This window comes from Carlito syrichta, unplaced genomic scaffold (genome assembly GCF_000164805.1).
Source record: "Carlito syrichta isolate Samal-C Ts95f unplaced genomic scaffold, Tarsius_syrichta-2.0.1 Scaffold305223, whole genome shotgun sequence".
NCBI classification, from domain to species: Eukaryota; Metazoa; Chordata; class Mammalia; order Primates; family Tarsiidae; genus Carlito; species Carlito syrichta.
In genome coordinates this window covers 141,587-154,114 of record NW_007249319.1, presented here as the reverse complement: position 1 = coordinate 154,114, position 12,528 = coordinate 141,587, and the positions used below count along the sequence as shown (strand labels likewise).

Genomic DNA, 12,528 nt, shown 5'->3' with positions numbered 1-12,528 from the left:
ATGTCTGTAGACCACACAGAGAGCTAGTAGATATGAACATATGAATGAAATGGTTCCGTAATTTGATCGGTTCATTCATTCAACAACATTTATTTATGACTCTCATGTGTTGGACACTATGCTGATCATTGAAGATAAAAGATGAATACAACTGCCCTGGTGTGTCTCAGTCTCTTAGGGGAGGTAGATGTATGGACATTTAGCGATAGCATGATTAGTGAGAAAATGAAGTGTGTGCTCAGTGCAGAGGGAGAGGGGAAGGGAGCACTTGGTGCCCAGGGAGTCAGAGACCTTGCCACAAAAGAGGATGTATCGAGTGACAGCTAGGGTAAAAAAAGCATAAAAGCAGAAAGGGTGCGTCACAAAGAGAAATAATCTTATTGTATATAAAGTCATGAAGTCATGAAAGAGCATGGCCTGTTTGGATGATAACAAACACTGCAGAACAGTAAGAGTACCCAGGAGACAATGGTCAGAATTCGTGCTCCATCTTTGTAATGGACATTGGGGCATATTTTTCTTTCAGCTACATTATTACTCAAAATGAATTAGTCATAAATACTAAAATTATTGCAAGATAATTCCGTGGGTTATTTGAGGGTCATAGGCAGATTAAGAAATCTAGTAAATTGGTGAGATCTTTAAAATTCTGTTTCAAGGGATATTTTCAAAACACTCAAAAAGACAACTAAGGTTATATGATTATAACTTTTTTAATGTTTTAATCTATTTTTCAGGAACCACTTGGGATAAATGAGCCTCCACATTTGGTATGTTTAAAAATATTTTTAACTTGTAATTATTAAGATGTTTACTAAGAGTGTTTATACCCTTTCCCGCATATCTCTCTTTCCCTCAGTTAACTTTTGTGTGTCTGTATGGTAGGGCAGTGTCAGTACCAGTGAGCGGAAGAGTGCCCATCTTGGTTAGACTGGGTTTGTTACATTTCCTTTTGTTTGTTCCTGAAAGAGCCACAGCTCTGATCAATTTAGGGTCATTTTGACCCTTTGTCATTCTTTCTTTCCTATTGCCTATTCTTTCTTCAGTGTCACATCTTAGAGAATATATAATTGTTTCTGGAGGAGGAAACTTGCCATGGAGAAATTGCTGTCTTGCATGCTTATGACGTACGTGTGTTTCTAAGGCCTACATCACACGTTTCTGAGCTGGTGAAGTTGAAACCCTATTTTTATTTCTAGTGTGTTCATAATGGTTTGAAGGGGATCGAGCAGTACTCCGGAGCCTAATGTTTATTTTCTATTGAGAACTAGTAATTGTGCCTATTTAATACTTCTAATAAGTGAGGTCAGTGTTAATCCCATTTATAGATAAGAAAACTGAGATTCCAAATTTAAGCAAGTGCCATACTACACAACTAGAAGTAGCAAAAAAGACATTCCTTTAAAAAATTTTTTTTATTTTAAAGATGAGGGTTACAATTCAGGATTAGGTATACAAATGTTCATCATGCAGGTTCCCTTATTGATGAGATGTGCTCCCCTCTGGCAGTTTCCCACTACTAGCAATCCAAAGGAGACATTTCTAGTGTCTGACTCTATTTGACAAAACCATATCACAGAAAGACATTTCATGATACAAACAGTACAACCGTAGAAGAAAGATGAGGTGACAGATATTGCTTTCTGTTTCACTTTAAATTCAGAAAAACTTCTGTCAAAAGGCCAAATATAGTGATTCATCTTAAATATTTAATTTTTGCTGCCATTACATAATGCGCAATCTTTTTCTCTGAATGTGTGTGTTTTTCATATTCATGTCAGTGTTTATCTATTTCAGACTAGTTTTGTTTAACCATATTTCCATTCACAATGCTTTCGGGTTTTATTATTTTCTGATTAACTCAGGCCTATTGGGAGCATTTCCTTTCTGAATATAATTGAGTTGTATTTAAAAACACTTCCTGCCAGATCTTTACTTTGAAATTTTGAAAACACATGACTGTGAATTTCAAAAGCACTTTTTCACATGAATAATATGAGTAGATAAAAGAGTTAAACAGCAATAATTTTCTAATTTTATTTTATTGGTTTTTTTTTTTTTACCTTTAAGCACACATAAAAACTCCCATTCTTGTAAGCTCTGTTTTTCCCCCTCCTACCTCCTTTCTTTTTTTTTATGGACTTCCTTGTTTGAGGCTGATTGCTGGGAGGATTTTCTTTATAGTATTTCCAGTCCAACTTGAAGAGAAAGGAAGCCACAGAAAACACCCAGTGAAATCAGCCCCACTTCTCTTTCCTGGGTATTGCTCAGTTATGGTTTTGTGAAAGAAGCGTTTTTGACAGGTATATGATTGCTGAGTATTTAGTAACCCACGAACAAAGCCTTCTTTGTTTACCCGGTATCAAAGTTCTGGTTATTTTCAGAGGACCAAACTTTCAGAAGTTTTTCTCATGCATACTAAGCTAAACATAAACAAACGAACGGATCTTGGCTTGACACTATGGTTCTGTTCAGTAACTGGAAAGTATCTTCTCCTTCACGGGAGGCTATGACAGTGAGATCGGCAGCACAGATGCTGTGTTCACAAAGGCTACGATTTTCTTTATCTGAGCAATGAGGAGGAAGTGATATCTCAGGGTTCAAGTCAGAGAGGACTTTTTTTTATTCTGGTTGGAAAAACCAGAAAATGTATATGTGTAAAGATTGATATACATCACAAGTTATGATAACAAAAATATTGTTGCTGACTGTTCTAAGGCTGTAAGACTGGAGCTCATTCACTCGGTCTGATTACTGACTGAGGATGTGCAGGGTCATTATAGAGTACCTCATCAGCAGCAGGTGGCATTTTGTCTTTTCCCCAGACAAAACAAAAACCAAAAAGAATGACGATCATCTTCATATTGTCCTCTCTCTCTCTCTCTCTCTCTCTCTCTCTCTCTCAAGTCCTGAATATCAGAAAAATTGTTAGGTTAAGTGTTATAGGAGTAAATTTAGTTTTCAAGGGAGGTGATAGGCACCATTCTCTAGAAGTTCTGCTCAGTTCCCTCCTTTGACCCAACCGAGTAATTTGTGTTTCTAGAATCTTCTTCAAGTCCATTTACAGATATAATTAATTAACATAATTATAGTAATTACAATATAATTTATTAACATAACTATACTTGTAGTATAATTAATTACATGATAAACTATATTAAAAGTAATGATATAATTAATATATAATTGATTATATTATAGATAACAATATAATTATTATAGCACTTATATATAACATATAATTAATTAATTCTGGATTTCTTTAAATATTGAGTCCTTGTTCCATTTTATACATTATTCTAGCCAAGAAAAGCAACTGGATATTTTCTTATATTGGATAATTTAGCCTCGCTGAATTTTAAAGTGATCACAGGGTCAGTAATAGTTGTGGTTGCAGTTATCCTGTTTGAGGGGTAGGAAAAGGACTATTTAGACAAGTATCAACGAGATTCAAGAGCTGTCGAGAGAAAACCGCTTCTTTTGACACTATATCCAGATCATTTTATAGGATGCAAGGCACAGAAATGCTTATGAAGAGCTATCTAAGTAAAGGAAGCCTTTGATGATGGATAAGGGAAATGTCATCATTGTAGAATATGTGGTTGATGTGAGAAGTACGTAACGCCGCACGATGTGAAAGGTGTGATGTAATAGAAGAACAGAAACAAACTGCTCTTTTGACAAGCCACACGTTTGTAGGCAGCAGGCCCACAGGGCTGGAGAAAGATTTATTTAGGCAAGGAAGAAGGTTACTCAAACTATTCTAGTATTGCAGTAAATAAAATTACATTACAAATGATGCTGATATTGTGGAATAAATCAAGTGAGCACAGCTTCTGTGTTTGGTCAGTAGTTAAGTTTGCACATTTTTAGTTTGTCATATTAGATTAAATACCTATTACCGCATGTTATTCATGAATGTCATAAATGAAAATGACATACCAAGGGCATTTTTGCAAAATGTTCATCATAAACTGGTAATGATTTCTGCTTCAAAGAGTAGTTCTAAGGAAGAAATACAATAATATATTTAAAAAACAAACCAGTGGTAACCATTTTGTGTGTGTATGTATGTGTGGAATGGTCCATTTTAATTTTTAAAAATTTTTTTTTAAAGGATGTGTGATACAATTCAGTATTAGATATACAAATGGTCATTGTACAGGTAAAGTTTGGGTCTCACTTTGGTCCCCACTTCATCTGGTCTGAGATCAGGTACCTGTATTGATGAAGTGTGCCCTCCCTCCTTCCCCTGGCAAACTGCCAATCCCTTTCTTACAGTATTGTGATAATTGTTCAGGATCCACTTATGAGTGAGATCATGTGGTACTCAGTTCTTTGTTTCTATGCTAGCTCACTGAGTATTATAGACTCTAAGTTCATCCACGTTGCTGCAAAGTTCATACTTTCTTCTTTATGGCTGTGTAATATTCCATTGTTTATATGTACCACATTTTTTTTTTTAATCCAGTCCAGTTTCAATGGGTAGCACAGTTGTCTCATTGTAGTGAGACAAGGTCTCACGACCGTGCCCAGGCTGATCTCAAACTTCTGGACTCAAGCAGTCCTTCTGCCTTGGTTTCCCAAAGTGCTGGGATTACAGGCATGAGCCACCACGCCCAGCCAAGCTGTTTTTGTGTATTTATTCTCCATTGATCTAGAAAGGAAACCAACATTGTGATTTATCTGGTTGATTTTTCTTAGGACTTAATTTCTCCAAAGCTCTTGTTACTTAATTTCTTGAAAACTCTGTTACTGAATTTCACCAAGAGTAAAAAGTACAATTTAATTATTGTAATTAGTAAGCACAGAGTTGGTGTCTTTGTGGACAATCCTCAGAACATTATTATGAAAATTGTTATATTCTGAAGCATTTATAAGGTGATCAAAATGAGCATGCTTTTTTGGGATTGGTCTAACTTGGGTTGAACCATGTACTTCAGCTCATTTTGAGTATAAAAATAAACTCAGATAAGCATTAAATCCAGTTTAAGTTTAGCCAAATAATATTTTAACCCATCAAATAAAAGAGATACTTTTTGGCAAATTATTTTTGTATATATAAATGTTAATTAATTTTTCTGGATATGAAGACTGAGAGAAAAAACTAGAGTAAGTACTATGTACAGCATCTGAAATGTGTTTAACTTGCATTGTCAGTAGTCTAGGATTTGACATTTCATGCCTTCATGATGAAATGTTGAAGTATAAATCTCAAACTCAGCATATAAAATGAATTAATTCAACAAACTGCTAATAAAAGTTGTGAATAAGACAGCACAATCGCTGTTCTCATGTGGCTTTTCTGATTCTTACTGTGAATTAAGTAGTATTGGCATGCAAGGGAAATTTTCCTACATTTTTGGAGGTTAAAAGTGATTTTTTTTTTTTTAGACTCATGTTTTATAAGCCTTTAAATTAAAAAAACATAGGCCTGTCTTGTTTTGGACTTTCTTTTTCTTACTATCCTCTGTATCTACCATAAGGACTATGACAGAAACTTGCTGGGTCGCATTTCCTTAAGGCAAGGAGTCACTTGACATTTTAATGCTCCAAGTCCAGTGTGGTTTCACCATAGGAAGTCGTGTTGTGCAAGCCTCAGTCGGTCATGGGGGAATCGGTTCTCTCACCTCCCTGCCTTTGGCTGATGTTTGATATCAGACCAAGGAAGGTCAGAACGAATGAGATCACCAAGAAACAATTCTTCTAAGGGAGGACCCTTGGGAAAATGAGGGAGCTGAACATCAGCTGTTCAGAGAAGCCTTGTTGTGGATGACAGTGTGAGCAGGAAAAAGGGCAGTGTTGCAGATTGTTCATTGTGAGGCCCTCTGGGGTACAGTGCAGGTCTGTCACTGCAGGGTGGACCTGTGGGCCACGTTATTTCAAGTCTCTGGTGCATTATGAAATATTTATAGGGCTCATTAATTTTGTCTTTCCTACTATAGATCCAAGGCTACTACAGTTGCAGATTATTATGTCTCTAGTCTAAAGGGATTTACAGTTGAGATTTCATGGATTTTTCTTGACAAAAAGGACTAAAGTAGGAATGTAGTTGTATGTAACTGTAAGCTGTGCATTTAAGGTATTCTTATCAGAAAACTGAAGTCTGTAAGCTGAAATACATGACTCAGACATCTTTCTTTCTTCACCATAAATCTTCCACTAATCCCGTCATTATTATCTATCCTGCCATCTGCTCCTGGCTCTCCTGGGCACTTGCCTCCTCTCTTCTCTCCTTTATTAACTGTGGATCAGGAAGTCCTGGGGAGAAAAAAGGCACACACCGTCTATCTAATACTTAGCTAAGCCTCTTTCATGTTTAGTGCTAAATTGCTTATTTTACACATCTAGCCTCACTATAGGATGTCATGATTGTTTGATGGAATGGAGAAAGGCCATGTTTTAGTGGAGGAGGAGGTCTGATTTATTCTTACAGGCAGAATTGTTTTTTAGGCCTCTGTGCTCACAATTTGGTGCAAGATATAAAAGAAAATGGTATCTAGACAGTGACATTCCATTCTTGGAAACATGTAAGAAAAAAGCAAGTTTAAGGATAATGTCATTGTCTTTGACATGAATTCATTATAATACATAAAATATGAGTCTAATATTTTGCTGAGTTTTAATACGTACTCAAAATTAAAGGTTTTTGTTTGCTTGTGATAATGTGAAACAGTTGCTTTCTGTTTAATTATCATAATGTTTTTCTTTTAGCTCAAAGCATTCAGTAAACCAGGGTTCCAAGGTGAAGGTCTAGATTTTACAGAAGAAATTTTGGACTTCACTTCATTCACACCACATTCTTTTAAAATTCTTCGTGGTTGGTAAGTATGTTTGCTAGGTGTTTTCTGCTGTTATTTAATAATTTTTTTAAAACAATTTTCAAGGGAGTGACTTGGTTATTTTTTGCATACACAGTGAATTTTTAAAATTTTCTTTTTTAGGCATTGGTTAACTAGTCTAATTACTTTTGCTTAATTTGTATTTTAAGTCATTATGGAATACAAACAGAATGCTGATTAACCAACTTTGGCACCTTTGATTATTATGTTTCTCACTGTTACCTTAGATTAGTTCCTAAACATTTTGAATGTTTATATTTTATGTTTACTGTATAGCATAATAAAATTCTATAAATATAACCAGTGTTTTTATCCATGTATGATATATTACTCCTAAATTTATTTATTTTTTTGACATTTTTTGCTTGTTTAAAGTATTTGTTACCCCTATTTCACAGATGAGGAAACCAGATTCATAGTTAGGGTTTCCCAAGATCACAGTCAAAATCACAGAATCAGGATTGCTTTGGTTGCTTCTTCTTTTTTTTCTTTCTTTGAATCTTATATTCTTCCAACGGTAACAACATACTGTATCTTTTTCACACACATATGAAGCAGTCTAGGATTCTCAAGGCTAAAATATATTCTATTTTTTAATTGTGGTAAACTATGCATAACATAAAATTTACCATTTTAGCAATGTGTACAATTCAGGGGCATCTCTGTGTATCAAACATCCACCTGATAACCCAGCAGCATCCTTCTGTTCTTCCTCCAAAATGCCTTGGTTTTGTCAGTTCTCTTCCCTTCTCTCTTAGACCATTACAGACCTAGACCTCCTATTTTTCACTCAAGGAACTTCTTTTGTTTACTGCAAACCAATCATAGTCCAATTATTTGTCCCAAAATCGAGTTTAAGATTTTTATTAACCTGCTTTATTTCCCACAGTCGTTTTCTAGCGCTGGTCCATGGAGTTCAAGCTCCCCTTTTCTCAGGCTTTTCCGTCAACACCTCACTTTCCCTGTCGTGTCTCCATCCTCTCCTCATACTGTCCCTGCCCTACCTTCTTTCAACATTTGCTCAGCCATTTGACCCTCTACATCAGGGGTCTGCCAGCTTTATCTGTAAAATGCCAGATAATAAATATTTTCAACTTTGTGGATTCTACAAGTTCTGTCCCAGCTATTCCCAACACCCCTGCTGCATGGAATACAAAAGCAGCCATAGACGAGAACATGGGCATAGCATGAAACTGTATTTCTGGATGTGAAATTTGAATTTGTATATAATATTTACATGTCATGAAATAGTCTTCTTTTCATTTTTTAAAACTCTTTAAAAGTGAAAAAGCCAGTCTTAGCTTATGGGCTATCTGAAAACGGGTGGTGGTGGGGTGCAGATTTGGCTCACATGCTGTAATTTGCTGAACCTGCTCCACACCAAAGATTGGGGGTCTCTGGTAAATCTAGCTAACAGATGTTAATGGTTTGGCCTATATACTACATTTAACAAATTTTGTATCCTTATGTTTAGGCTGTATTTCAGGAGAACCTGTTTTCTACTTTCTCTTAAAATCCAAAGATTTGAAGGCTTTGTTTGGGAAAGCTTTCGTCTTTGTTAGCAATTGGCTGGTATTGAGTAGATTTTATGTGCTCCCTCCCAGTGTACTATAGTTTCTACCATTCTCAATTGTTTTCCACCTGGTATGCTGCTTGTCTGTATTACCTGCATGGTATCCTGCAGTTATGTAATCCAAATATATCCTTTAAGATTCAGCCTATCCTATTCCCTCTGTTTACCTTCTTGATTAACTCTATGTCAAGCAGTCCTTTCCCACTCATATTTTCTGTAGCTCTTTTGCTTTGAGCCTCTCTGTATTTCTTATTGTCTATATACTTACCTCCCACAAAAGCATGAGAGTTTTACCACATTAAAACACATAAAATAAGGGCACTAAGCTTTAAATAGATGATCTGCAACTCTTCAATAGGAAAGAATGTATGTACTAAGGACCCGAAATAATTCTGTTAGCATTACTTGGCTCTGAGGTTTTTTTCCACGAAGATAAAGGAACATATTTTACAAGATTTAGCTTTATTTTCTGTTAATAAGAAGCATTGAAGTTTTTCTGGAGGAAAATAAGTCTCTCCTGACACTGAAGCCTAGGACAAATTAGTCACGTGTCTCTTCATGTGGGAAATAGTGTACAACTACAGTTTAATAAGAGGATACAAGAACCACAGCAATTGTGTAATTACCTAGAATGCTTGAAAGACCTGAATGTGAGCCCAGTTCCACCATTTTCTAGCTTTATAACCTTAGACAAATTGAGTTATCTCTTTGAACCTCGGCTTCCTCATCTGTAAAGGAGGGATAATAGTAGTACCTACCTCAAAGTGTTCTTGTAAGGACTAAATAAATTAGTACACATGAAGGGCTTAGCTTCATGCCTGGCACATTCAAAGCCTTTGATAAATTTTGGCTATAAAATGCTTGGTACATAGAAGACATGACAGGGAACTTCAATGTCACAGAACATTTATGTGGTTATTCAGAGTTAAACTGGTCTAGCTAGTACAGTCCTGGTGATCTTCAAATATAGGGCTAGAGCTTATACACACCAAAACTAAATTAGTAACAGCCAGTTTCTCCCTTGGGCTCCTTCTTTTCAAAAGGGCATATCTTAGCCGATATTTTGATGAATGGTGTATTGAAGATAACTCACTATCAAAGATTCTAAAGCATTCATTTCTTTTTAAAATTTTTTATTAACTGTCCGACGTGCAGATGACAGATATTGTATACCCTTATGTGATTTTAAAGCTTAGCCGGGCTTGGTGGCTCAGCCTGTGATCCCACACTTTGGTAGGCTGAGGTGAATGGATTGCCTGAGCCCGCGGGTTCGAGACCTACCTGGGCAACTTGGCGAGACCTCATCTCTGCAATAAATCAAAAAAATTAGCCGGGCGTGGTAGCACATGCCTGTAGTTCCAGCTACTCGGAAGGCTGAGCGGAAGGATCACCGGAGCCCAGCAGGTTGAGGCTGCAGTGGCCGGGAGCAGCCACTGCACTCCAGTCTGGGCAACAGAGTGAGACTCCAACTCAAAAAAAAGTCTAGCTTCTATACTCATCCAGACCGAATATTAAAAATATGTGTTTTTCCCAAAAGGAACTTCTAATCTGTTCATATATTACTAAACATCGTAATTTAATCTCAGGTACCAAAGAAAAAGATAATATCTTTAGCATAAAGCAGATGTCTTATTTCAAATTTCAGCTCTATCATTTAATAGTGTGGGGAACCTTGGGCAGATCACCTAGCCTTTCTAATCCTTAGTTTTGTTGCCAATGAAAATGAGAATATATTTCTAATTTATAGACTAATTCAGGACACAGAGAAATAATATATGTAAAGTACGCAGCCTAATGCCAGCACATGGTAAGCAGTCAGTGAATGAAAGTGGTTGCTGCTTTTTCAATTGGTGCTGGTCAGCACCTGGACCCCTCCACCCTGCCCTGCTACATTTTCACAGTATCATGATGAGCCTGTACTCCCAACTGAATGCAATTTGACTGAATGTCTTGCTGTTTGGTTTTTAGCTGGCTCCTCTCCTACCAAGAGGACATTTTTGATAATCAGTGTGTGTTAGAAGAAGGTCTCTATACTGACCTTACTTCCTGCGGCTGCCCAGAATCTAGAGTCAAATCTCTCAAGCCCATTGACTACGTGAGTACTATGCTTAGTGCATGTTTATGAGACTCTCTTTCTTGTCAAGTGTAATTACCACAGATAATGTGAAGTTGGAAGAAATGAAATAGGGAAAATATCAAAAATCAAAAATATGAATCATTTATTTGTCAGTTGTAAAACTGAGGTTCACTCATGAAATCCAATTAAAATGTAAGATTGATATTTTCCATTTTTTAAATTAATATATACCCTTGCCCTTTCTTATTTTTTGTAAAGCAGGATTACAAAACTCAAGAACTAGAGTAATATAGGCCTGGGCTTAAATCTGTTTGTTACTTTAACCAGTTTGGATGACATTGGCAAAATTACTTGGTTTCCTCATCTGTTTAAAAAAAAAGAAAGAAAATAGTTCTCTACAAGGCCACAGGATATTAAATGAGATGGTGCTTGTAAAATGCCCAGCATGTAGTGAGTTCTCAGTGTTAGCTGTTAGTACCATGGTTGCTATTGTTTTAGCTGCTTAAATACAAAAATAATCTGACCACCTTATTAATCTATTAGCTAAGTCCTATGACAGTTTGTCTGCTATTCAATATTATATTGATGCATGGACCACCACTGGTATTGATTTCAAACCCTGGTTTGGGGGAACCAGGGCTTTTCTGCCCAGTATGTGTAGAATTATCTGGGTTACCTTGGAAATCCATATTTAATGAATAAGTAAGTTCTCCTTTTTTTTTTTTAAATATTATACACCTTTTATTGACTAGGACATATATAAAATATACAAATACTAAGTGTTCTCCTTTTCAATACATTTATTTAGAATTTTGAATGTAAGACAAACAGGATCACTGCTCTGGGGCATCAGTTCTAGGCTCCTGGCCAATAGGATCTATGCAGAGAAAGTGGTGAGGATCTGGATATTTTCAAGATACCTAGTTATGATAGTTTCCTAGGAATATGTTTGGTCAAAGCCTGACTTTTACCAAAAGTCAGACTAGGCTTATTAGAAGCACTGCATAATAGTAGGAGTGATTCAGACCTTTCGGCCGGAGCGAACTCCGGGGATAGTAGCCATACTCAGGATCTTTGATCTCAACCTAAGCAATGTAGTCCTGTTTCACAAGTCATTCCTGGACAGAGTATTCTTAGTATTAGGCTAATTATAGAGTCTTGGCTGAGGAACAAGAATGGAAATCGTGTCCTTGATCTTTCTTAGTGGCCCCTTAGACACTAACTTAGAAAGAATAAGCGGCTATGGATGCTTCTTGTCTGTTGTAGGAAAACTGGTTAAAAAAAAAAAGGTGGTCTGGTAAGTCTGCAGGTTTTGGTAATGCTGTAAAAGGTATTGGAAGGTAGCCCGCATTTACTGGGAAGGGAATTTTCTTACCAAGTTTTAGTGGCCAAATCACCAAACAGATACTTATTTGGTATTAATGCTAAAAGCAAAAGATAGAGGTCTAAATATGAAAGTACCATCTTGAAAGGGTTTTGCAGGACTCTTAATTCAGTGAACTAAAGTGAAATTTCTGTGGAGGACATTTCAGAAACAGGGTCAGAATTAATGAGTATTGCTATTTTTCTTGGAAGACTTACAATTCCTTTACATTCATTAAGTGTAAAATGAACATTTAAACTTGGGAGTGAAAACATACAAAGAGAAAGAAATGTTTTTCTGTAAGTCATCCTGCTGCAATTGCATGTCTCTAGTTTTGGTCCTGTAGAATGCAGGCAGTGTAGGTTAAGGGGAGGATTTGACATTATTATAGACTTTTCACTCCAAGAACTGGTTAAAAAGTAGATTCAGTTTCTGTAAGGGCATCATGTTAGTTTTCTTAATGCCTTTCCATAGTATATTTTGAGTCTTGAAAGATTTTTTTGAAAACATATTAGGACAGCAGATTTGGTGGTCAATGGAAGGAGTATGTAGAGGGTTGGGTATCCCAGTGAAGATTCACAGACTGACCATAAAGAGGCTTCAGCAGGTAGTGTTTGTTGTCTTAGTTAAGACAACCATGCTTCCCCACCCCCCAACCCTCCCCCCACCCCCT

General features: G+C 36.4%; 1 protein-coding gene across 1 annotated transcript in view; it reads left to right on the top strand.

The window, feature by feature from the left end:
• CRYBG3 (crystallin beta-gamma domain containing 3) overlaps positions 1 to 12,528 on the top strand; it is a 123,736-nt gene that overhangs the window by 84,800 nt on the left and 26,408 nt on the right. The window contains exons 19-21 of the mRNA XM_021714101.1: positions 738 to 770; positions 6,715 to 6,824; positions 10,384 to 10,510. Of these exons, the coding sequence (XP_021569776.1) occupies positions 738 to 770; positions 6,715 to 6,824; positions 10,384 to 10,510 (270 nt within the window). The remainder of the gene's footprint in view (positions 1 to 737; positions 771 to 6,714; positions 6,825 to 10,383; positions 10,511 to 12,528) is intronic.